General features: G+C 38.6%; 1 protein-coding gene across 4 annotated transcripts in view; it reads left to right on the top strand.

Annotated features, from left to right (window-relative positions):
* The window catches only part of USP25 (ubiquitin specific peptidase 25), a 94941-nt gene that overhangs the window by 16543 nt on the left and 51063 nt on the right, over positions 1–27335 (top strand). For 3 of the 4 annotated variants that reach the window (XM_064469984.1, XM_064469993.1, XM_064469999.1), the window contains exons 2-5: positions 5741–5818; positions 6947–7091; positions 16523–16646; positions 22534–22696. In XM_064469984.1, coding sequence (XP_064326054.1) covers positions 5741–5818; positions 6947–7091; positions 16523–16646; positions 22534–22696 — 510 coding nt within the window. Of the gene's footprint in view, positions 1–5740; positions 5819–6946; positions 7092–16522; positions 16647–22533; positions 22697–27335 lie in introns of those variants that run through there. The other variant, XM_064470003.1, reaches the window with a different exon arrangement.

The raw sequence follows: 27335 nt of genomic DNA on the forward strand, positions 1-27335 counted from the left end.
GAAAATTAATTCTATCCCAGCCAAAACCAGCACAGGAATGTAATTCCTCTGTGCTTTAGGAGGCACTGTAAGAATGAACACCTCAAAGATAGTGCAGAGATTTAACTTTACCTTTGCACTAGCAAAATAGTGCTTATAAAATATATATGTATGCATATACTGACTTTTAAATCTACTTATTTACATATGTAAGTTTATTCTGCACAAGTACATGCAGAAAAATCTTGAGGACAGAGATGATAAGAGCAAAGACATGCAACAAAGCCTTCTGGAGTTGCCTGTGTGTTTTCCCTGTGTTTCAACTTAGTATGTTCATGGAAGGAGTTAGTTTTTATTTGCCTATTTGGAACTGGACCAACAGTTTATTTAGAAGATGGTCAATACGTCTGTGTTGCTGGAAGCTACAATGCTCAACAGTGTATGTAGGCCTTTTAACTGTTCCTGGGAGATATGATTAATGTGGCAGAAAATGACATTCACAGCAGTAATTGAGCATCTTTAGTACGCTCGTCATTGTACGTTAACTATTTTTTATTTGTTTGTAGCAGAAACTTAAACCCTTTTTATAGAGGATTACATTCCTCTAATCTCAGTGTTGTTCTCATTAAAGCAACATCATATGAGGAAACTAGCTTATTAGCTACTTGTCTGCAAATGTACCATTAGCAGGTCCTCTGCAGCTCTGGTTAGATTAGAATTGTCTTTAAAATATTTTGTGCAATGTTATTTGGGTTTTCCTCCAACAAATAGCTCTGACAAATTGGTGTTGCACCGGAAAGTAAAATAAAGTATAGGCAGGTTTGGTGTGGCGGGCTGAGTCTAGATTCTGTTCTCAGCATTTGCATTTTCACTCTCTTTTTGTTTCTAGTACCAGTATTCATCCCTTGAAGGGATTACAACAGTTCATTTTCATTTAAATGAACTGCGTAGTGAGGCAGTAGGCTTCACTGGTAATTCTCCTGGTAATAGTTGGACCATCTCATTTATTACTAAATGTATGACTTTTTCTGTGCTTGGAACCTGAAGAGGGTTGTTTTATATTCTAAGGTTGAAAGTGCTTGTGTTGCAAATAGAAATATTTGGATGTTGCCATGAATAAAGCCAAAGCTTACATGTAGTGCTTCAGAAGCTAGAGGTGAGAAAATAAACAGATCAAAAGGTGGCTAATTTTTCCCCCCAAATTTATCTGCAGTATAATTCAGAATTTGTCAACTTATGAGCTTTACCTTGTCCAAAAAAACATTTGTGTAATTTAGCTTTTTGCTCTGACTTTCAGAAGTTATCAAAGTTCACATTACTGTCATGGAACTAATTTGGGCACAGTATTTCCCTACGCAGATAATAGTGTAGATCCTTTCTGCTTCACTAGTGCCGGCACAGCTACTGAATATGCTATTGTGTGAGGTTATAAACCAGATAATCTTAATTGGGCATTTCCTGAGAGGAAGGGAGGGACGGCTGAAAAAGGAAAGAATTAGAAATAAGGGAATGCATTCCTAATATACAAATTTGGCTTCCATCCAGGAAAATGGGAGAATTTCCTGTTAGTTAGTCTTCCAAAAGCTGAGAGCCTGGAGATACATACCACATACCTTGGGGAGCCAGAGGAAGGGAGAAGGCTGGGAATAGTTCATGCATGAAAGCCCTAGGGAACCAATTCCTACGTGATGTGGTGGGACTGAGGCGTGCGAGCAGCTGGATCTTACGGCAGCTGTAGCATCAGCGGACCATCTCCTTCGCCTGGCCAGGCATTTGGGTTGCCCTGTGGCGCTTGCACCAGCAGATACTGGTGTCATAGGCCAAGTCCTGGAGCCTTTTTAGAATTGAGTCAAACGCAGTTCAAGCTACATGGATTATGTGTGTATATGCGTTACATGTATCTGTGCATGTATAACATAACACATTTGGTGGTACATGTACACTGCAGGTAGACATGGAGCATTGACTTACCAAACTGGAGGATCTGTGCTATAAACTACGGAATCTGTCATGTAAATTTGAGGGAAGGGTGGCAGGCAGAAGTGGGTACGGGCAAATAAGCTCTGAAAGAACTGAAGTGGGTTTCTTTGCACCAGTAGTTGCACCTGGTTTTGTTGGAATAATCTCTTTGGATCTGCATTTGAAGAGAGAGGTTGGTTATTAAATTGAAGTGCAGTAAGTTATAATTCAGAATTTGAACCTCTACTCCTGCAAGGCTGGAAAGTATAGGGAATCAGGGAAGAGCTGTGTTGAAAAAAGAAACAACTTGTTTGTGTTGGGACTGCTACTTGTGTTCTGAATCTCCTTCACTGACCTGAGTTAATTAACATATATTAGTGTAGATGCTTCAGACATTTGTAAATACTTGTAGGCCACCTTCTTTATTTTTCAGCTTTGCTTTAGCATAGTGTGAGCTTTTTTGGGTATTTTTGGTAAGCCTTTGAGTTATGATCATGATTGTTTAGAATAGCTACTTCAGTGTTCGTGGATGTTTGAGGGTTTATATGCTACGGTCACTTCAAGATAGCCCAAGTTCCAGGAAGAGTAAAGCTTCCTGAGTAGATGTAATCAGGTGGAGCATTAATAGGAGTAAGGGTGACTTGCTTTATGTGCAGATGTGTGTCCTAGGTGTTCTGTTAAATATCAATTACAGTACAGAAAAGACTTAACTGTTTAGCAGTGGCACTAGAAATTGATCTCTGGACTTCAGTCCTGGGTAATGGTAAAATAAAATCTTTTAAAAAAATCTTCCTATATGCCACAATAGCATGTACTAAAAGAATATAATTCAAAACAAATAAGCTTCGCCCATTCTGACTTTGGCAGTCTAGTGTAGATGCACTAAATTACTTCATTCTTGATGTAACTTTAATCTCAGCTCTCTGAATACAAAAACAATTGTTTCTTAAATTTAAGTGAAAAGAAAAAGAAATGAATGAGGAAAGGGCTTGGTAGTAACTCCCTGCATTGTCACTTGTACTGAAAAGAATTACCTGTTTTAATACAGTTTAATGGGTGATAATGTATTGTAACTTTAATAGTAAAGGAGAATAATGGCAAAGTTAAATGTGCAGTTGCAAGAAAGGTTTGTACACTGTAAAGATGGTGCGGTTATGTCAAATTTGAGAGGATGAGGGGAGTGTGGTGAATACTTGGAAGAGAAAGCCACCAGTGTAATGCCGCACGCAGTATGGAGTTTTTAGCTGCCATGTGCAGTTTTGGGATTGTTTCTGAAGGCTGTTAGTCTATTAGCAGATATTAAGAGAACACATTGATCGGGTGGAAACAAATTACGCTTTTTTTTGTTGCTTTGTTTTTAACCTTTGTTCTCCTCCTTCTAGGAAGGGAAGTATATTGTCATTCTTTAACTTCTGTGTTTATTTGAAATAAGTCAATTAGAGGTCAACAGCAACTTGTACACATTTACCTGAAAAGCCAGTAATGTCTAAACTGGATGTTTGTGGCCCCAAAGCAGTTTAGCTCCGTTTGAGGTATTCAGGATAACTGTTCAGTTTCCTCTCAATTTCTGTCACTCATAACTAGGATACTTATGGATTCTTTGTGTTGTTCACTTAATTACCAGTTAGAAATTTTGGAGCTGAATGTCTTAAACTCTTGGCCTTAAAAAAGTATGTTTAGGTACTTAATGTCTCGATGAGAAAGGAGCATCTCTGGCCTGGTTTTGATCTGTCAAATGTATGTGTCCTTGGGAAGGGGGCCTTGAACCACAGCTTTACACAGGAATACTGAAATCTGGATATAAACTAAAGATGCATAGGTTTATAAGTTGCAGCTGTGCTCATAAATTAACAGCCAGTATTTTGAACTGCTAAGAGATTGTTTGTTGGTAAACTATGTCTCTTCTGTCTTTTCTCAATCTCTGTGAACAACGAATATCCTCCAGTCAGCATTTCGCAGTGTTGTGTATATTGTGGAAGACACAGAAATCTGTTACAACTTTGTTATAATAATTTATAGTGAAACAGTTTTTCATTTTACTAACTGTCGTGTTGGTAGCAAATTAAAAAAGAAATCTATTTTGCTGCCATGCACTGCCCTTTAATTGCTCCTACCGCTTTTAATGCTGTTGTAATTACTTTTCCCAAATACTCTCTTTCTTTTCTTCTTGCCAGACCCAGGGGCAGGAAAGCAACTTTAGAGGGGAAACAAATCCTGCTTTTGTACAGTGTTAAGAAATGCACAGAGTAAACAAATGAGGGGTGAGGGATGGGGATAGAGTGGGAGTTTGTTTTCCTGCATCACTTCACTTGTCCTGTGCCAATAGCAGGGCTTTTAAAAAGAAAAAGTGGGGGTGGGGGGAAGGCAAATTAGATTGTTAGCAGTGTCCCTTAGGATCATAAATGAAGGGAAGATTGTGTATGTAATTCATAAACATCCTGAACTATACGCCTTCCATTTCAACTTATTAGGGCATGAAGTAGTGCCTGCCAGGTTAATTTCACACTGGGGAATTCAGCATTCATGCAGCTCTTAATTTCCTCTTCTATACAAAGCTGTGATAAGGAGAGAATAAGGGTATTTGACTATTTGATTCCAAATAATTAATTTTAAAGAAAAGTATTTTAAAAGTAGCCGCAAGACAATTATAGTTTGTTTTTTTTCTTATTGAATTTGGAGAGTAACATGAGAACATTTATTTGCCACTGATAGAAAATATGCTTTTTGTCTAGCAAACAAAATGCTGTGCTTCACAAAAATCTTGTCTTTTATAGATGAAATTATTGTTTTGAGTTCAGGATGTGGTAGGCAAACAATATAAAGAAGAAACACTTGCAAATACCCCCAAGCTTTTCTCCTTTTCCCATCTGTCAAAGGAAGAATAGAATTTGTTGGTATGGAACAATGGTCTGTCCTCTGTGTTTTCATGGTTTTAATGGTTAAGATGGTTTTAATGGCTAACTGGAGTTCAAGGATTGTTCCAGCCTAGTGACTGCTTTTTGCTTCTGTGGTGTGATATCTAAGCATGAGCAAAGGGAGTAATCTCTTGGGTCTAAACAGGAGTGGGACCAGATTTTTATTAAGACAAAAAAAACCCCAGGGCCTGAAAATTCATTTGAATTGAATATTTAAGAGACCGGGAACTTCTTTTCTAACTCCAAGCATTACTTGAAACTCAGTCGTAGATGCTGACTGATGTTGTGATTTGGGAGAGTTGGATTCAACTGCTCTAGGAAGGCAGTCAAGATTGTTTCCTAAGGTTTAGCTTTAGTCTCAAGAAACTCTGTTTTGTGTGGATATTTTTATAGTACTTCTCTTAAAACACCTAAATGATCAGTAAGGATTAATTTCATAGTTTTGAGGTTGGAATGGCTGGGAATTGTGTATATTAAGGAAATAGTGGGTTTGAGAATAATTAGGAGTTGAAGATGTTGGTTTTGATGGGAGTTCAGCCAACTATTTCCCCTCCTGCCTTTGAAGATCAAGCTATGGAGTTTTATTTGTTTAGGAAGGGCAATTGCGGCTTTAGGTTTCTTAAACCCATGTTACATAAGCTCACCCATCATCTTTTTTTTTTTTTTAAAAAAAACAAACACACCAAAACCCAAACCCAATCGAACAAAAACATTACACTGGGGTAATAATAGTGCCCAAGTTGCAGAAACAAAGACAAACTCGAGTAACAAAGGCTCTAACCCTTTGTGGTGCATAAAGCTTATATGGAGATACTTTTAATGTTTGTAAGTAATTGGTTTTGCAGTTATTTGGCTTTTATCTTATTTTGATCTGTTTTTGTTTTTAGCACCAGCAAACATTTTTAAATCAGCTGAGGGAGATAACTGGTATCAATGACATCCAGGTACTACAACAGGCACTGAAGGTAAGATGGATGTGTCTGACTTGTAGCTGAATGTGTACATCTTAACTGCCTGTGAAAGCCATAAACTCCACCCTTTCACTCCACCCTTTCTTCCTCTCATCTCCCCTTTCTTCCCTTCCATTCCCAGCTTGAATATTTCTTAGATTTATTTCAGGGGGGAAGAGCTAATAATGATGCTTATTCACTTTAGAAGGAATCTTGATCTGTTTGGGTACTGACATAAAAATCAATCTGGTGTTCAAAACAGAAAAGACAGGAATGGTCTGACTTGACTTTGACCTTTGGCTAAAGTGTTTTGAGATATCTTGGTGCTACTACAGCTGGTCAGCTCCTAAGGAGTTAAGTGTTGTTTTCTTGTCAAGACATAGTTGTTTTCTGTCGTGGACAGGTCCTGCTCAGTATGTAGCCTGAAGAACTCTCCTTGAACCTGCCACCTGCTGCTAATTTGCTATAGTTTCACTGTTTTGTTTTTTTTTCCCCCCAACCATTATAAATTCTTCCACAGCACGGAAGAGCTCTTTGATACAAGTAAAGAGTGGCAGGTCTCTCTGTGTTCTGTTTTCCCAAATATATATATATCTATAAAAAAATTAAAAAATGCCTTGTCTCCCTCAAGCAGAGCTTTTTAGCCATTTATACACGGTAAATGAGGATTTAGTGAATTTAAATTATATATATATTTATTTAGATATTTTTATATATATATTGTTGCTTCAGATTCAGCATAAATCATGTGTACAACTTCCCCTTGAAAGTCAGTATTTCTGGCTTTAAAAATGAAATGGTAGATTTTTCAGAAGAATTCAGCTGACTGCTGTTGAAGTCTGAGACTGCTGATTCTGCTTGTTGAGGGGCTGACCTACACTACAAGACCTTTAAATTTTTTCTGAAATAAGTGGAATTCTACCAAAGCAAATTTTTATAAGATATTTTCTTTTTTTTTGGTTAAAAATAGTGAATATGCAGAATTATGTAAAGTTTGGAAACTTTCTTTCCTAGTCAATATTTCACCTGAAAATACAGTGTGTCACTAATCTTATAAGTTGCTTGTAATGTTGTCCTTTGCTGTTAAGAAAAACTGGAAAATGTTGAGAGGACACTCACGTCTTGTTTTGTTGATGCTTAAAGGACAGCAACGGTAATCTGGAGTTGGCCGTGGCTTTCCTCACCGCGAAGAATGCCAAGGTTCCCCAGCTAGAGGAGGCAACTTACTATCAAACCGCCCTTCCTGGAAATGACAGATACATCAGCGTGGGCAGCCAGGCAGACACCAGTAGGTATTTTTTCTTTTCGTAAGTTTAGTTTAAAGGCAAGAAACTAAAAATTTGCCTGTGAGATGACTGTTAATCTGCTGATAATTCATAATTAACAATTTTTAGATTATGTATTCTCTTGTTCCTTATTTCAGTGTGGTTTTTTTTTTTCATTTGAGCTATCCTTAAGCATTACTTTACATGTATGTATGATAGTGATCAGAGAGTGAATAGCTGGGTTGGCAATCTCTTTTTCCTCTCCTCGCCCATTATAGGATTTATTTTGGGGTCATGCGGTAAATAATTAAAGGCAAAAGCTGAGTCCTCTTCTGTCAAAATAAAATTAGAGAAGAGTCTGTGAATGTCTGTCTTAATATGCTAAAGCTTAATATGCTTAAGAGTAGCTTCTTCCTGGCAGGGATGATTTTCCCAAAGGGAGAAGCGAGAGATTAGGTATGCATTTTGGAGCAGAAGTGGGCATTTCAGATGTGAAATTAACATTAAATATACTTAATTTTCAACCATTTTATTTAGATGATGCAGGAGGCCCCACAACCTGTATTTCTCTGAGCCTTGCAGGGTTCTATTCCTTTGCTTATGTGCATAGTTATTTTTATGGGGACGTGGGGGGAATTGTGTTAAATGCTAAATGTGTTAAACATGCTAAATGTGTTTTGCAAATAAATATGGGAAATAACATGAGAGAAAAAGTCAAAGGAAGTTTTGTAGTGGGATTGATTTCTGTAAAATAGTTTATTGATACTGTATTTACATTCCAACATTCTAAACATAGATGTGGAATATCTTAAATATTGATCCTTTGATCATATATGTAGTACATATATGTAGCTTTTAAGTAGTGAGTAGAATTATTTCAGCTTCACCCACAGTATGATTCTTTTCCTCTTCATTTCACTAATATTGGGGTGGCTACGGTGGCACCATTATAAAGAAGTTTGTTAGATCTCCTTGTCAATTGTACAGTTGCCTTTTTGTCTTTGGCACCTTGACATAAACATCGGGGTGTGCTGCTTTTTTTTCTTTTTCCAGTTAGGGATGAGCTTATTCACAACATCTCAGATCTGAAAACTGCATTTCAATTGTTGGTATTACTAGCAATCCTGTATAAAATGCCCTGAGTGCATTATAGGTAGTTGTATTAACCCCCCACTAAGTTTTGGGGTTTGTTTGGTTTTTTTCTCCTTTTTCTTTTTGCTTTTCTTTTTCCCTCCTTTGGAAAGAAAACACACACAAAATCCCACACGTATTTAATTTTCAATATCAGAAAATTGATATTGAGGAAATGGAGACTACTTTCAACAAACTTACCGCTGTAGTCATAGTCTCCAGTACTGAAGATCTATTATGGCAGTGGAATAGTAAGCTAGATTCTCTTGCCGTTTGCGTTTAATTAGATCTATTAGCAGTCCCATTAACAGAAGAGTTTAGTTTTGCTGTCGCTTACTGTGCTGTGCAACCATATTGAAGATATGAGGTGACAAGGGATATGAGAAGGCAAAGTCAAGCCTGCGGAGTCCACATTCTGATGATTAATGGTGAATCTGAAGAGAGTAAGTCTTGAGTTGCACTTTCCAAGCTTAATTTCAGGATTCTCTTTTTTTCTGGAGGGTTGAAGGCAGACCCATATTCCTTACAGTTATATAGCACTATGAGTCAGTAATCAAGAAGCACCAACTGCTGTGGTAAAAACAGGCAGACTTTTTTTTTTTTAACATCTTTAGTGTCTGGTCAGTTCCTCACCCGCAGCAAAGATAAGAGCCCTTTGCCAGCCTTTTTTCTTTTAGTTAGACTGAAAACATGTTATGAGATAAAGGCATCTTGGCCAACTTTTCTTTTTGGAGGGCTTGTGGGGCACGAACTAAACACCCAGAGCAGAACAAAAGTCTAAACCAATCTCTGACCATAGAGCCCTCTTATCTGTAGAGATCTAGTGAAAGCTTCTTGCAGAACCCTACAATTGTGTTTGTTGGGATCTGCTTGTCTGTAACTATTTTGATTATGAATTTTGAAGATGCTGGACAAAGTTCAGGGCCCTGCACTGGTAAGTACTGTCATGTAAGGGAGTATGGTGAAAGACATGGGATGACCTGGGAGAAGAGGATGGAAGGGTGGGCACAGTTGGAAAACATATTCAGCAATGATAGCTCCAACCATCAACATTCTCTTCTACAAAGAATGCTATTAGCACCTCTCACTAACTATGCTGAGTTGCTGACAGTATCTTGCCTTTCAAATTTGACTCCCTTTTACTATCCCACATAAGTATAATTACACGAAGATAATTATAACTCACCCTTTCTGTTCCTTACTGCTTAACTGCCTCTATGCATTTGGAAGTTACGATGTTGTGAGTCACCGAGCTTTGCGGTCCCACCAAGTTAAGTCATCCAGACTGGGGATGAGGAGGAGTTACAGATAAATACCAGAACTGTCTTTTATGCTGCAGAAAACCTCCAGCCACTTACAAAAGCTTTTGAATATATGCCTTGTATAAAGGTGTATCAAACATATTCTGTGACCTTGACTGGCTATGTTTTTTTCGAAAGGTTACTTAGTTAAGGGGTAAAATAAAAATGTTTGTAAGAGGAAGTCATACCTTAACAGTCAGCTGTTAGCCTGGATTGTGCACTGGCTCTACCAAAAGTGACAGTGGTCGTTCAACTGAGTGTTGCATCCCGTATGTTAGGAGGTATAAGGAAACCTCATTTCTCTTATTAGCGAATGCAGCATTTCAGCAGCTACAGAAATATTAATGAGTTTGCATTAAAATTTACTCCATCTTTAAAAGCAAAGGCTGACTTGCACAATCAGTGTTATTCACGATGCTTGTCTTTTTGTCTGTTCAAAATGGTATGTGCAGGCACCTGCAAGTGTAGCTTTTTCATGTCAAGAGTGATGCATGCTTTATCTGATGCCTTTGCAAAGGTTTTTTTTCCTTTCCTTCCTGCACTTTGTTAGAGAGCAGAAAGTGCAGAAGTATTAGGGTTGCAATGTACAAGTGAACGCCTTTTAATCTAAGATCACTTTCATGTTCTGCTTAGTAGCATAAATCCTAGGCACTGCACTTAAAGCAAAATAAAAGTAGTTGTTTAGTAGTACTTTCCAATATTTTCACTTTATTGATTTCTCTAGAAACTTTTTTTCCATTTGCAGTAATTCAGTCTATTTTCATCTATGGCTGCACAGTAGAACTACTGCATTGCTAAGCATTTATCCATTTCCTTATTGTGTGAGAAACTTGCAGAACCCAGACTTAAAGGAACTAGCAGAATGAAGAGAAGACATTTTAGAAGATGTATTGTCTTCAAATGAAATAGCTGTCAAGACAAATTCTCTCCCTCCCTTCTTTCGAAAGCTCAAAATTCTTTTTCACAAAAACTGAATTATTAGTCTTTGCAGTTGCACATTCCACAGCCAAGGCAAAAGATTTTGAGTCCTTTTATAAGGACATAATACAATGTGACTATAAAATACCATGCACACCAACTTGGGGGCTGTAGACTTCATTTCTTCTGGTAACCTGGCTTTCATATCTTCCTGTTCCTAGAGTTTGAGCCTTTGCATAGGTTTCAAAAGTTATTCAGTCAACTTGTTTCAATTAGGTCGACTTAACTGCACCTAAAATCCCCCTAAGTGATGCTTATATAATGGTTTTTTTTCTAAAAAATGCTTTTGTTCTAGAGACTCTGAAATGTTTATAGAGTAATTTGTTTTGGTGCTTCACTGTCTTTACTTTTAGACTCCTAATGTCTTGTCTAAATCCCCCTTGCTTCAGGTTAAGTCTCTTATTGTTTGTGCTATCCCCTGTGGGGATTATAGTACCCTTCATTCCACTTGTCTTGGATGAAGTGTTGCGTGCTTGAAGACAGTGTATCATAATGTCCCCTCTGAGTTTTCTCAGATCTAAACTAAACAGCCCAAATTCCTTCCAAGTCTTTGGATGCATTTCCTATACCCCATTGTCAGTTTTTTTTGTCTCTCTTCTGGACCTTTTCTAATAGTTCTGCCTTTTTCATGAACTGTGGCACTCCACGACTTCAGCTGAGTTCTTAAGAAAAATGGGTGAATCTCCATAAATACCTATGTAGTACTCTGACAATATACCTCAGTATAACACTTCATATTTTCTTCAACGCTGTGATGATGTGAATTGCAGGTCGGACATGAATCAGCTGTAGCTCCTAGATCCTTCTTGGCACAAGTCCTAGTCCTCATTCTATAGCTGTGCGTTTTGTTGTTTCTGTGAGTAGAATTGGACTCTAGCTTCTTCTGTCACCATACCTACCTCAGATATTGCTATGTGTCTTCATGACATTTCCTTCTAGTTCAAGGATTATTTATGTCGTCTCCATCCAGGTTCCTGTGAGTGTCTCCAGCTTGGTATGGCAGGGTCGCTGCTTCAAAATGTCTTGAGTCTTGTACCTTGAGGTCCTCCTTTCATCTTATAGAGTCACTTGTGCCTTTGTTCCATGACTGCCTCTGTCCTTCCCATCCCTGCCAGTGTGAGAATCATCAGTTTAATGTGTTGTCATCCTGGCACAGTGTAAATGCAGCTGCAATGAGGAAGTTCCTGTAAGATAGTGGGGGCTAACATTTGCTAGCTCTTTCAACAGAGCTGTTTGGGTTACCTAAGCAGCTGCTGGGATGCTGTGTATTCTTTCCCCATCCAGTTTTAACCAAAATTGGCATATACAGCCAATTAAATTCCTTTAAATCTTCATGTAGGAACCCAATACCATCATGGCATTTAACGTCGCAGGGTAGACTGTAGAATATAAGATTTTAGCTCTGCTTGTAATAAACAAAACTGATATAGTCTCAACTTTTTTTCTTTTTATATTTTTGGTGTGTTGAAATTGGAGTTTTGCTGCTGGATTTCCATACTTGGCACCTGTCCATTGAACCCATCAGGCTGCCCCTTCATTTTCCTCTCCCTGTGTCAATGGTTGCATCACTGTGGTTGTTTATTGCCTGTCCCTGGGTTCAATTGCTACTTCGGATCTGTCCCTCATGCTGAGTTTCCCAGCCTACTTAAGTTTGAAGTTCCTACTCTCTGCCTCCTCCTGGTATAAGTAACAAGTCAATAACACAGTAATTATTTTAATGACCTAAGCAATTGCCAAATAAGGACCAAATGGTGACAGAAAGTTCCTAAGTAAACAGATTGATAAGAAGCTTTTTAGAAAAGAAAGAAGATATATGGGGATAGATTGATATAGTGTGTGCATTTACTATATATACACTAGTATGTTTGTCACAAATTTCAATATACAATTAAAATTGCTTTGTTAGAATTATGAACGATGTCAAACTCTGGATCTTATGTACCAGTAGCACACATTATTATATAACAACGTTGTAAACCAAAAATACCTTTCTTAGTAAAACAGTTGAATAATTCTGCATGTTAATTTTAGCTTAATAAACGTCATGAATGCACTAAGCCAGACTGTTCTGGTAAGCAGTTTCTTCATTCATAAAGATTTTTTTCAGAAGCGAACTTTTTTGTTTATTTAGCAGCCATGGCTTAGTTAAGAACGTTTGCATTTTCTAAGGCTGCGTGATATACAGCAAGAAGTACCTTTATGAGGATGAGGCAGTGAGAACTAAAGCACTCTGTGGCTTAAATGAGAGCAGTAGTACAGAGTCGGCATATATAAATGAAATGCTCAAGCAGGGGGGTTGGACAAGATGATCTCCAGAGGTCCCTTCCAATCCCTACCATTCTGTCATTCTGTGACAGTCAGGTAACTATAAATTTGGAGAAGTGGCATTATTTTTAATACCTTTATGAAATGCATCCTTCGGCCTATCAGAGGGAACGCATGTGTCTGATAGGTACTTTGGATAAAAGTCAGCTTTTTTTTTCCCCCCCTTCAAACTCAGATCTTGAACACACAAATCAGTTGGTCAGATAGGAAACTTCCTTAGATCAGTTTCATGAATGAATTGTTAATTGCTATTACACTACTAATTGCTATAAAATAAACAGTCATTAACACTGTAAAATTGAGGCAAAGTAACTTTAAAACTAGGTTAATGTTGAATTCATTAATGATTGTGAGAAGGCAAAGTGACCATACTTGTAGAATAACTGCTTGAAAATCAGACATCTTTTCACTAAAAATAAAAAAAGAAGGAATACCCATGTAAGAGTTTACAAAACATGAAGATATTTTGAAACAAAGCCAAAAAACCCTACATGAATTTCGTGTAATATATTTACATTTGTATAATCTATAACCAACTGATGGGAATGCAAACTGTGCAGACAAGCTGATTTTTTTTTTTTGAGAGGAGTTTAATCTCAGGCTGTTCCCCTTGTTATGACTTCTATTGAGATCTCCTCTTTATAATCTTGTGATTTAGGATTCAAGTCATACGTGAGCTGTTGCAGCTTAATGAGTTACTGTGTCAGCCGAGATGCTGAAAAAGACCTTGGACCTTCTCCAAGTACAGCAAACATGAGCTAAAATACATCAGCTTAAACCTCCCAAACATTTTTATTTTACATTTGCTACAAACTGAAAACTTGCATTGAGTAGGTTGCCATGTGTCAGCTGATATTTAGAAATGTATTTTTCTGAAGTAATTTATGCTAGGTGTAAACCCCCTGTGACATAAATTCATTGCACCACTCACATGTGGTGGTAGTATCTGGCAGCATGCCTTCACTGCATTGTCTTTTTTCATGCAGATCAAGAACAATGTATATGTGAAAAAAACACAATTTCTCAAGAGAATCCTGTGTTGTCTGCTCCAAAACTCTTGCATGCCAAAGGAAACCATTGTGTTGATCCACTTGAAAGTGGAAGTCAAGGATTTGGGGTTTTTAACATTAAAGTGATGTGATCACTGGTAATATGAATGGTAATAAACTTCTGAACACATAGCGGGGTGGTATAGATTAATAAACATTAAGGAGCTAGGGAGTTGCAAAGAAGTTGAATAATTTAATGAAAGTGTGAGTTGGAGTTGACCTTGATAGATTTTTGTTGTGGTGGTGGTTTGGTTTGGTTTCTTTTTTGTTTGTATAGCAGTTTTATTAACAACATAATTTTCAGCTAGGTTTGAGTTCTTTTCTGGAAAATACTGCCCACATAAAGGCATTTACTTCTTAATCAAACTTTCTTTTTTTGTTGTTGTATAAGAATTTCATCACTCTTAGCTGACTAGAAACTAGTTAAAGGAATAATCCCCTCTGTAAATAAGTGATCAGTGTAATCCTGTACATCTCCCTCAGCATGTGTGGCTGCTGGATTGAGTCTTACTCCATCTTCAGTGGTGACCACTATTACTACTTTCAGAAAAACACCTTGTCTCCAGTGGAGATGAGGTGCTTGTGTGTGACTGCCTGCAAATGGGCAGTCATACGCACCACATCTTAGAGCATAAGAGGTAGTGTGTGTGGTCACAGGATCTTCTCATCGCTGTCAACCTTTCTAGCCTTTTTTCTGCTCTCAGGCTGTAGAACAGAGCCATGCCTGTCTGTGACCCAGGCTCTGAGGTATTATTTTAGCCAGAATTATATTGTTCTCAGCATGGCAGCTCATATATCAAAACTACTCTGGGTGAGACTTCTGCTGGTGGTTCTCGTAACTGCTTTAGTACTTCTGAAGTAGAATTTCAGCCATCTGAGTTGAAGTATCCTTTTGATATGCTGGAAGATCTGAGCTGACTATAAAAGACATAAGAATAAAATCATGGAGTGCTGCTTTTGGGGTCATAGCATCTTTCCATACTTGCAGATCATGCCAAATTGCCTCGTTTACTTTGCAGGTAAGAGCGCTTCCTTTAAAGGCTCACTAAATAAAATAGAAATTCAGCTATCTTTATTTGGGGGAAACAGGGCTAAGTTGAAAACTAGTTTTTGAAAATGCTGTTATTAACACAAAAGTTTCTTTCACAACTTCTCTTCAGTTTCAGCTTTCTGTGAGGACAAGTCATCCCATTTTCTGTTCATCCCCAGCTATAGCAATGGTTTTTATATCATAAGTTCAGTGTTTTATTTTGATCCAATGAGAAATATCAGACAAGTAAGCCCAGGGAAATAGGGGAAGCTGTCTCTACAGAGAGTCAGCCCATCCAGGAGAAAAGGCAGAAGCTAGACAGAGAAGCTCTTTGGGTATGAGTAATTGAACTGGCCTGTGAAAGGAAAAATGCAGACAAGCTGCTCATCTCTCTTTGTGAGCAATCATCATGTTTGAATCTGTACCTCTTTCTCCCAGAGTCTTTTTAGCTTCTAACGCCCAAATTCCAGGCTGGAGAGGAGTCCCTTTCATAGCTCTTCGGGTAAACTGTGGCCTTGGAGGGAGATGGAAACCAGTCAACGCTCCATGTGTGTCTAATATTGCACATAAAAGTCTCTTTTGCGCTTTTCTCTCTCTTTCTGTCTGGCTGACTTGCAAAATGAGACTTTTGGCCCTCGAAATCATGATAACCAGGGACTTTGGCTTTTCTGAAGGTCGTGTGCAGTTGATGGACATTCCTGTTGGGCCTGGCTGCTCTGAAAGCATGGCTGTGCCTGACAGGAGGATGATTGGTGTCATGGTGTGATGTGGGTAGCGAAATCCCTCCTCACTCAGGGTGGGGAGTGTGGTTCCTACCCTTAGGAAACAGAGAGGTTTATGGGGTATGTTAGTATCTGATACTTTAGCTAATGGGAGATGGAAAGGAAGGCAGAAGGAGGGTTGTTTTCATCTGCAGTAGCTGGCGAGTAACCCATCCAGCATTCCCCACATGTACAAGTATGGATCCTCATTTGACTTCAGTATTTGTTTCCTTAATTCTCCTGTTGAGATGGGATACTTCCAGTAGACAGAAATCGGATTTAAATATGTTCAGAAAAGGAATGCACAGACAGGATAGGAAAGAATTAGGTTAATTAAGTAACTCTCCCACATGTTATGAAACTGTGTGAAAGTATTTGGCTCACCATCGCATAGAAATACTTGTAGAATTTGGGGCTGTATTGGGAAAACTCTGCACACGTTCCTCCATGAGAAAGGAAAAACAACTATGCTCTGTTAAGGTTTCCTTTTTAAGAGAGGGTTGTCTTCATGATGTGTTCCCTGGAAGCAACTGATTATGGTAGCTGAAGTAATACATTTAAGTGTATTGCTTTAAGAGGGCTTTCAGAAACCATGGACTCCTAAATTTGTCCCATAGTTTTGTGAAACTTAAGATCATTAGGAGGAAGGAAGACTATTGCGCATCCCATGTTAGCAAGAGCAAGCTGCCGAGTTTTTTATCTGGCTTGGAGGTGGAAGGGAGTCGTTAGCAGGGTTAGTGGTTGAAAGAGCATAGGGCACAGGAGGGATGGACTGGAATGGCGCTCAGCAATCCATGTGGGCTCTCTCTCCTGTACAGTAAGACTTGCCTTTCATTCTGTTTCACTTTTAATTTTGAGAAAGATAGTTTTGCTTTTCAGATGTGATTGATCTCACTGGAGATGATAAAGATGATCTTCAGAGGGCAATTGCCTTGAGTTTGGAGGAATCAAACAGGGCATTCAGGGAGACTGGAATAACAGATGAGGAACAAGCCATTAGCAGGTAAACGAACAACTTATATATAGCAGAAATTAAATTAAAGAGTTGGAGATTGGCCTGTATTGCTTTTTTTAACTTTTAATTTAACAGAGAATAACGTGTTTACTTTCACTTGTGCTGCTGATATGCCTGGCTTCAGGATGTTGCTTTAATGTATTGTATGTTCTACATTGGAAAATAGTCTATTATGTGTGGGCTAGGATTTAATAGTATGTTTCATGTTGATGTATTTGTTTAAATATCGAGGAAGTGGATGGAGATAGAGGATATATGGTCGTATTTAAATAGGATCTAAACCGAAAAGTTTCTCCTATCAGGTAAAAAGCAATGAAAACAAAATATAATTAAGAAGCTAAAAAATTCTTTGTCCTGTTTTTTGCAGTGTTCATTTTACAATAACATTTTCTTACCTCTGTGCTAAGGCTGAGACTGAGGGAGGGGGTAGTAATGCTATGACTGGAGTATACTAAAAGCAGCTGCTGTATTTTAGCTGATAAGTATGTTATTAACCTATTTAACAAATAGGATTTATAAGCTTTGAGTGAAATTAACTTCTGGGTTTAAAGTTTTATGAACTTAACTTTCTCAACTTGGGTGTGATAAGAGTCTGTAAGTTACTTTTTGATCAGATTTTACAATAACTTCTTGTACAATGTGTGTTTATATGTAAATACAGATAAAATCATGAATTATTTGGGACTTGAACTAAGCCTGGATGTAGGGTTGTGTGGGAGGGTTGTTGGGTTTTTTTCGTCTGTGGCTGGCCTTGGGAGGGATGTTGGGTTTTTTTCATCTTTGGCCTTGTTCTAGGGGAAAGCTTTGATTTGATCCTTGTGTTAGAATGTTAGGTACTGCCTCTTTGTAGAAGACTAATTTTATAAAAAATTGATTTAGGTGGGGGAGATACATCACAATAATTCTTTTCCTCAGTTTACTGTATCTGACAGACCAAATGGCTTATCAGAAAAGTCCAACTCTGAGAATATGCAGTGTTACTTTATCCACAGTAATTTTCTTTTTCCTTTTCAAAAATAAATGTACTAATTGTGAGAATAAAGATACACCACCACCCCCCACCACCCCCCATTTGTGATAAAAGCCATCTTGTTGTATGAGTTCGGAGAGAAAGGTGGGATGGGAGGGACTTATATTCTCATTAATAATTGGAGGAAGATTTTAAGCGATTGTTTTTTTCCAGAAACCTCAGTATGTGTATGTATACAAGATTATGTGGAAGTTCCGTCCAGTTCTGGTTCAGTAGTTCTGCTCTGCATGTTCCTTTTCTAAGGACAGAATTGTCATAATTACAGAGTTGTGTCTTAGGCAGACACTCAGAAAGATGGACCTATTTCTGGATATTTTTTTTCCTCCCTGCCCCAGGCTTTGATTCCTTCTGCTGTGTTCACTTCTTGGGAGCCTTGAAGCTTTAGTTTTTTTCCTGTAGACTTAGAAGTGAAAATCACAGACTAAAAAGCCCTTTTTGGTCTTACCTGCTTAGCCCATAACTAAGTATTATAAATACATTTGACTTAAATTATGGTGTAGTTTTTTTCATTGTGGAAAAAAACAAAGCATGCCCTTCTTTCCTGTATATACAAAGGCATGTAGACAGTCTGTTCAGAGACTGTATACAGAGAAAAACGTTGGTCTTCTGATGAAAGAGAGATGTATATTTGATGGTAAAATTACACACAATAGTATGTGCCAAATTAAGATGTTGCTACCAAGGGGGTTATGGCCAGCGCACTGTACCACATCTTCTATACTTGCTGTAGTATTCTTTGGAGCATTTGTTGCGTGAATTCATCTCCCAAAACCGTACAAAAATATTCACAAAAAGATCCAGAGTGTATCATGGCACAAGAAAGGGAAATAGGACTCTGCTTGCAAACATAGGCAGAGAAAAGTGAGAATCTTTGGGGTTTTGGCAGCATTAGGCTATTAAATCAACTTGGTTATATGCCAAGATACACCCTGAGTTGATGGAAAGTTATGTCAGAGTTGTACAAATACAAGAAGCTCAGAATTCTTGATCTGAACTGCTCAGTTTCCTTAAAGACAGGACTTCAGACTGGTTTGGGTTGGGTGTTTTGTTGTGGTGTGTGTGTTGGGTTTTTTTGTGTGTTTTTCTTTTTTTTTTTTTAATTTAAAAATCACTTTGTAGTTACCACCCCTAGGAAGAATGTTGACATTCCAATAAAAGCAGAGTATCTGCAGGACTTCTCAAAACAAAAAGTAGAACACTGGCTGTAAACAAGTCATGCTGTACCCATTTACTTTTGTTTTTCTAGGTTAAATAAGAAGTAGAAATCAAATAGGAAGTCAGTAACAAGCAAATTAACTATGGAAATACTTCATTTTTAATAATGTAGGATATGTGCATAGTTTTATCTTTGGCATGGAGGATTATTTTTTTTCCAAAGGTATTCATAGTGGTTTGGAACCTAATTTGCACTGATTTTGTTAGGGTTTCCAAGGCAGCATTAATGGAATTTCTTGACTTAATGTTGTAATGCACGTAGAATTTGTCTTCCTGAATGTAATTTCCTTGTGCTACTTAATGAGGACAGACCTTATTACTATGTAGGTGTTGAGAGGAGTGCAGCTGAAATGTCCAAGTGACCAAGTTGAACATCTTGTACATGGCACATACAAAGTTTTTTTACTATTCCCTCTTTAAACCTCCCAGGGAAATGTGCTTGATCAGTGTATTTCCTAATATGAAAATTTTTCTCCTATTTATATTGCTTATCATGGATTGAAGGATAATGAGGCTAGCCATATAGGGCTTCACTGGAGAAGCTAGTAAGATACAACTGGAAGGAGAAGTATGCTGGCCTGTGTTGTGCCTAGGGTAGTAGCCATATTAAAATGAGAGCCCATACTGTAGATGCGTAAGGATATGCACAACCCCTAGGCACCTTTTTTTTTTTTTTTTTTGTTTCGGTAATATAGTCATTGAAACTGCTGGGGCCTCTGCACTGTGGTTATCCACTGTATAGATTAAAGGTGAAACTGGGGAGGGATGTGGGGTTGGGGGTATTCCTGGATGTCCAGCTGTAAGACAGTCACAGTATAAAGACCATCCCTTGTTCTTGTAGATGAGTAGCCTGCTGGAGTGGGCAACCAAACCATTCTGTGGCAGAACTTTTGTGCTGTGGGCTTACTTTGCCTGAGGCTTGTTGCATTGTCTGGCTAGCCCCATGCAAGCAGCTCTGCAAAGCTGCTTGTCTGTGCCCAGCTTGTTATGGAGGGAAATAAAACACTGCTTTCAAGTCCCATGCCAAGCCTGGCATTAACTAACCCTCACTCCAGAGTTTCCCTCCAAACAAGATTCCAGCACTTAGAGGTGGGGAAGCCTTCAGTCCCGTGAGGCTGAGACATGCCATACCCTGCACGTAGCTTGTGGTTCTGCTGCTAGCGACTGCTGCTGTGGTCTCCGAGGGTTGCTAAGAGGGTGTTTCAGCTGCGTAATTGCTAAATCCCTGTACCAACTTTCTGGAAAGATGCTCATTTTGTTGAGAGCAATGTGTGAGTAAGATGCTTTGTAAAGGGAGTCCCCCAAATCAGGACTGTATGAATATAATATAGTGAACATTATCGTATAAAATGTATACTCACTATGCTGGTAAATACATTTATTTATGTAGTTTTTGAGCTGATTGTTAGGTTCCTTCTCACTGTGCTAACTTTTTATTTCAGTTTGCATCACAGCTATCATTATGGCTGACAATGTATTTGGCACATAGGGTGTGCAGCTATTGCATGTGCTTTCTGAAGACAGATAATGTTATGAGTAAAAATAAGGAAAAAATATAATGAAGCTTTGAGAATCAGATACTTTGGAAACAGATTTGAGGTGGAGCTAGAGATAAGGAAATCCCTCACCTGCTAAAGAAATAAAAAAAACAAATACAAGGAAGAAATTTTAGTAGGTAATTAAGTTGGTAAATGGTAATAATCTTGTGGTCAGGGAACTATTTTAGTTAAAGAATTTATATTTTTCTGGACTAGAATCTTGAAATATCTTGAAATATTCTTGAGCTCAGAGGGGGGTGGGGAAGTTGGATTGTTTCCTTGAAACAAAAGTGGTATGGAATAGGTATTGTAGTCCTGTTACAACATTATTCTAAATTTATTCCAGTCTGTCAGTGCCTTCCTGTCAGTTTTAGGGGTCTTTTCAATTTAGTTTAAAAAAGAGTTTAGGTAGTTCTACCTGAATGAGAAATTATTTGAAATATGTATGACATTTGTTTTGAATTAATTTTTAATGCCCCCATCAAATAGCCGTTACTCTCAAAGCAAAGATACACTGGTTGTCTAACACTTCTGAAGGATTGTATCTGTGAGAATGGAAATGAATTTGACTGTTTCTTTATATTTTGGTGTTTGTTTAGGGCATAACATTATCATTGCTAGTGAAAAGTCTTTTACCACTGAAAAACCAGGTTCCATCCCTATGCATTGTTTGAGGAGATGTCAGAGCAGAAAGTCTTAGAGGATTATATACCTGTCCTTTCAGTGTCTTTTGAAAAAAAGATGTGCTGTTTACAAGGTTATATGTCAAAAATGACACATCAGATATTGATTAATCCTTAGGAAATCATAAGTTTTAGGTTCTTCCCAAGATGTATTGATACAAAAGTGGTATTTATACCACATGGGCTCTCAAATTCTGAATGCTTGCGTTTTCAAAATAAGTAGCAATAACGAATCAGTATGTCCCCCAAAGCAGTTGACTACAGTAAATTCGTATAATCTTTCATAGTTTGTGTATATTTTGTAAGATACCTTTTCTTACTTCGCCAAGATCATATCTTGAAACAAAACTTACAGTTAGGGAACTGAGGGATTATGTCACATGGTGTCGTGTCGTCCCCCCCTCCCTGTTTTTTTTTGAAGGTGTTCAAACTTTGTCCTTCAGTAACTCCATTTACAGAACAGCCTAGACCTGCTTCTCTCTGATGCTTAGTGAGTCCAGAACCGAAGGGGCAACCCTTCAGGCTGCACAGCCTACTTCGATGCTTGTCATGCAGCTCCTGAAATCCTGTGCTTGGCAAACGTAGTAGTTCAATAGCAGCTCAGTCTTTTGCGTGGTAGGTGGACTAGACGGTTGGGGGATAGTAACTGTGTCAGTAATGCACACGCCAAATTACCTTTAAGGTGTTCTTTGTCACCAGGCTAAGGATATGTGCTGATTTAGAAATACCGTGTTGAGTGAAGCTTGAGTTTGGGAGCATGACACACATCAGTTCTTGCTGTCATGTGAAATATGGACATTCAGCATAAATCACGTAGGAAGAGTTTCCTGCAAAGGCTGTGGTCATTAAAATGTACAACTAACTTGTTGGCTGGCATTTATAAAATTGCAGGGAGATGTCGTTCCATGGCTCATAAAGTAAATATTTGCTGTATAAAGTAACAAATACAGCTGCATAAGTTGCAAAAATGGAAACTAAAAAGTGTTGTCCATTTTTGAAAGTTGCCTAGCTAGCTTTGGTTTCTTGTCAGTAAAACAAATATTGGTGACTTTGTGCTTTGCGTACCAATAAAAGCATTTGTAGATGAAAGCACTACACTAATAGTGCTGCCTAAAATTTCTTGTTGTCTATTCTATTTGAATCTGGTTCTTAAATAATTGATGATTTGCAGACCTGGCTCTAGAGCTCTCACAGGAGATTCACTCACTGATACTGTTTTCAAAAACATAATGGAACTACTGTAACATACCTAAAAGTAAAACAGCATCTTACTTTTGAAGACATTATTGCATATAAATTTAAACCAAGTTGAGCAATAGTAAGTTAGCGAATGGTTGTTTACTATGGTTTTTTTGTTTTGTTTTTTGTTTTCCTTTTCTCACATTTTCCCCTCCCTTCTGTTCCCGAAGAGTTCTAGAAGCCAGTATTGCAGAAAATAAAGCCAGTTTAAAGAGGACACATCCAGAGGTATGGAGTGACTCTCCAAACCCTTATGATCGAAAGCGGCAAGACAACTGTCCAGTAGGATTAAAGAATGTTGGCAACACGTGCTGGTTTAGTGCTGTCATTCAGGTAAGCACCTTCTTTGTTTAGCTGTGTATACTCTCATTGTATTTAATGTCAGGTGAGTTATCTTCTTTTAAGTGGATAACCTAGGGTATCTGTTTTCCTGGGAAGTTTAGGCCACTGCATGAGGTGTTTTTGAGCATTACTTTTTTTATTGCATCTCTTAAACTGTTCATCCATAAGTTTGAAGTGTAGAAAGTACTGTAGCTTAACTAAGTGAAGCTTCAAAATGTTTGTTATTAAAAAGTGTTGAAGGCAAGGAGTTGAGTCTCTGAAGTTCTTGGGTGTCTGCAGCTCGTGCTGACATCAGTTAAAATTGTGCATGCCTAAAAACACGTGAAAATTGGATTACAGATGAGGAACAGACCTTTTGTATTAAAAGAAAGATAAAAATTACTGAAGGGGGGTGGCTGACCATGGAGGTAGGTAGAGTAAATAAGACACCCTCAATCATGGACTGCTTATTGGAATAGCTACAAGGAAATAGGTGGGTGAGTAGGGTAAAAAAAAAGATTAACTGATAGAGAAGGAAACTTGGAGGAGGAAAGTGAGGGTCTGATGTGGGTGCAGTTGTGCCTGTTTTGGGTTATTTTACCTAATACAGCCACTATATGTAGCCTTAGTCTGTTTTTGTGTATATATCGCTGAATTAAAAGCTACGTTTTCTTTTTTTTATTTAAAGGTAAGTCCAATGAGGAAATGTGTACAGATACTGCAGCTTTTCTAGTGAAATCTAATGTTCTATATCAACAATTCATTGTACATAAACTTTGAGTCTGTCTTTTTAAGAGATTTTTTAAAGAAGTGATTGATGTATGTGTTCATGTAAATAATCTGTAGATATATTCATAAGCATCCAAACCCACAGAAAACTGTGGGTGAAATTGGAATACAATAAGGAGAAATTTATTTTTAGTGCACAAGAAGCAAATTCAGCATGTTATAACTTCTCGTAGTCTGACATTTTGGGAGGAAACAAAATATTTAATACCCATTTTTAACAAATGACTGTCAGGCTGAAGCACTTCAGATAAACCAATAATGTTACTTTCATAGTGATGGCTGTTAATCAATGTTCTGCCTAGCAATTTCTGCAAATGGATGCTAACAGAGGATTACAAACAGTATGCATGATACTGCTCTGTAAAACACTCGCAAGCCTCCAATGACTTTCACCTTGGGGGATTTTGTTGATCCTTTGCAGTTTGTTTAGTTGGTAATCCCCTGTGGACCTCTTTTATGTACTTGTCTCCCTTGAACCTTGCAAACTTCTTGCACACATAGGGTCCTTTGGGTACGAGTTCCATAGCTGTGCTCCCTATCGCATGAGGAACCACCTCGTTTTCACTTGTTTTTTGAACCTGGCTCCCACTGGTTTTGTCTGGTGGCCCCCATGTCTCCTGGTGGACAAGACGGTTAAAAAATGGTTGGCATTACAGCTCTGTGGACTGCTTCATGCTCTCTTTCAACAGGTTGGTGGTATCTTTTTCCAAGCTGACTGCTGAGCTGTTGCTTATACAGAATCTGTTCTAACCTCAGATTCGCCTTGTAGCTGTTCTCCAGACCTTTTCTAGCTCTAGTAGCATTCTGGTTGGGGGACCAGGAGAGTTCTGAAGGTATGAGTGTGCTATGAATTTATGAGGCGGTACAACAGACAGATATAGGCTTTTCAGGAAAGGCAAGTAGGGGTGACGAGGAAGGGCATTGTCTTCTTTGTGAAGGAGCAGCTCAAATGTATGCGGTACTTGTGTGGGACAAGATGGCAGTTTAAGATGAGAGTTTGTGGGTTAGCATAATAGGATAGGCTGGTAAAGGTACCACCCAGGTCAGTCTGTTACAGACCACCCTCCTCAGGATGAGGGCGTTGACAAAGCTTTCTTTTTCAAGGTAAAGATGTCTCTGGATCACAGTCTGTGGTTCCCATGGGGGACTTCAGTAAACATCCTGACACCTGCTTGGAATCCCACACAGCAGGACATGAGCAAACCAGATTTCTGGAGGGTATCAGGGACATCTTTTTGATACAAGTATGGATGGGCCAACTAGGGATGATGCACAGCTGGCTCTGGTGTTGCCTTGCCTAAAATGGAAGAACTTGTTAGAGACACAGTAATGTGGGTACTCTAGAGTGCAGTGACCATGAAATAGTGGAGTTCAAGATCCTGATGGGAGTGAGGAAGGAGTAACAGGATATAGACCCATATGAGAGTGGACTTTGGCTTCTTCAGGAAGTTGGTATCTGGTATCCCACAGGAGGCAGCTGTGAAGGGCAGAGGAGCTCAGAAAAGCTGGCAGCATCCACTAATTGCAAAAAGGGTCTATTTGCTGCTCAGGGAACTCATGGCTAGGCTCCAGTGCAGGCAGGCGGTGTGCAGGATCTGGAAGCAGATATGGGCTAGTGAGGAATTTGGGAATGTTGCCAAGGCATGAAGGGATGGCGTTAGGAGAGTGAATGCTAACCTAGAGTTGATGCCTCAAGGGATGTCTAGGGTAACAAGAAGAGGTTTGGATGCTACACTAGTCATAAAAGGCTGAGCAAGGAGAACATGGTTCTGTTGCTGAATAGAGCAGGTGATCTAGTGACAGCAGGCTTAAGTAAGGCTGAGGTACTCAGTGCCTTGCTTTGCCACAGTCTTCACTGATAAGGTCTCCTAGACCACTGTGCTTAGTTGGGGGAGAGGAGCTCTGAGCAGTGGTTAAGGATTGAGTCAGAGATTACTCAAGGAAGCTTCACCCATGTAAGTCCACAGGACCCACTGAGCTACATCCAGTGGTGCTCAGAGAACAGGGGAAAGTGTTAGAAAGGCCATTCTCTGTCATCTTTGAAAGGTCATGGAGAATCAAAGAGGTTTCTGATTAACTGCAGACAGGCCAAAAAGTCAACCTGGGAAACTGTGGGATGGTCTGCATTAGCTGACGTTTGAGAAGATGGAGCCAGGCTTTTCACAGCAGTGCATATTTGGAGGATGAGAGGCAACAGGTGTAAGTTGAGGTGGGAGAGATTCAGCGTGGATATAAGAAGCATTTTTCCCTATGAGGACAGGCAGGCATTGGAGGTGGTCCAGAGAGGCTGTGTAGGCTCTGTCAAATCTTGAAGGCTTTTAAGATGTGCATGGAAAAAGCCCTGAGCAGCCTGGTCTGATCTCACAGGTGACCTCCTGCTTTGGGCAGGAGATTCAACAAGAGACTTCCATCGGTCCCTTCTGAGCTAAATTACCCTATGATTCTATAGTAATGTTTTCTGTTTCATTCGGTCTTCCTTTCTTAATTATTTTATTCTGCTTTTGACTACTTCATGTGTTGAACTGATACTTTCATGGAACTATCTGTCATAAATTAGAAGTTTTGAATAATACTGTTAGCTTGGTGCCCATCATATTTTTATAAATTTTAGGGTTGCTTTCCACCGTGTACCTCACTGTCCACTTATCTGTGTTGAATTAGCTTTCTTACTACATAGTCACTCAGTCCCATATGGTCCTTCTGCTGGTTCATCTTTGCCAGCTCTTGCTTTTACTACACTGCATATCTCTGTACTGAGCAAACTTGGTCATCTTGCCACTTGCGATCTTTTCTAGATGACTTCTGAATTTTGCTTACCAGTACAGACTCCAGCACAGACTGAATTTACAGTAATGTCCCTTCAGGCTGGAACACATGGTTTGTTTGTGCCCTCTTTTTTTAGTTTTGATTGCCTCTTTGTCTGTGCCTGGACCTTCCATCTTGCCTCATCGTAAAAGCGTAGGTAAGGCGTAGGTAAAAGCGTTTGAATGACTTCTTTAGAAATTACTCTGAAATCCCAGTAGACTACTGCTGTTACCCATATTCTTTTTGACTTAGTGTTGTGTGGGACTTTTTTGTTTCTGGTGGATTTTCTCTTTTTTTATGGGCAGGATTTACTTACCTGCAGGAAATATTTAGGTAACGCTGTAGATAATAAAATGGAAAGACTTTTTTTGTACTACCGCCTCCTTTCCCATCTAAAGTTTTTATGTTCTTAAGCCTCTTTCCTTTCAGCATCTAGTAATCTATCAGGTATTTGAATTTTCTGTTTTCCTGAAATCTTTTGATGTTCCCCTTGTTCCTTCTCTCTTCCTTTCCTTGTTCCTTCACATGCTTAGCTCTTTTTCCAGTAGTAAAAACATTGCCTTGGGGCTAATACAGAGAAACATTTTATTTCTGTAAAGCACTTAGTCAAGCTAATATGACTTGGTGTTTTATGTTCTCTGTTGTGTCATCAGATTTTGCATTCCATAGTAGTCCCGAATCTCAAGATGACTGATTTTATGTGCATATGTGCATATGCATTTCTGTAAAAGAAATATTTATACGTAGGATACTTCAAATGTTTAAATGTTTTTAATGAAACCACAGAGATAAGAGCAGAAGCTAGGAAATGTCAAAACCTATGCTAGAGCTATGATCTCATGTTGTTTATACCCGATGTGCAACTTTATACCTTGAAAATGGATTATAAAGAGGGCTAGCTAGTACTTGTGGTCACTACCCATGTTATGTAAAAATTTGTGGCATTTGAAATTATAATGGTTTGATCCTAAAAGGTAGTTTTAACTTCTGTATTTAGGTTCATTGAATGTAATTCAAGTAAACCACTGAAGGATTTATAACTTCAGTTGGTTGAAAA

Source organism: Phalacrocorax carbo, chromosome 1, assembly GCF_963921805.1.
Source record: "Phalacrocorax carbo chromosome 1, bPhaCar2.1, whole genome shotgun sequence".
Classification (NCBI taxonomy): domain Eukaryota; kingdom Metazoa; phylum Chordata; class Aves; order Suliformes; family Phalacrocoracidae; genus Phalacrocorax; species Phalacrocorax carbo.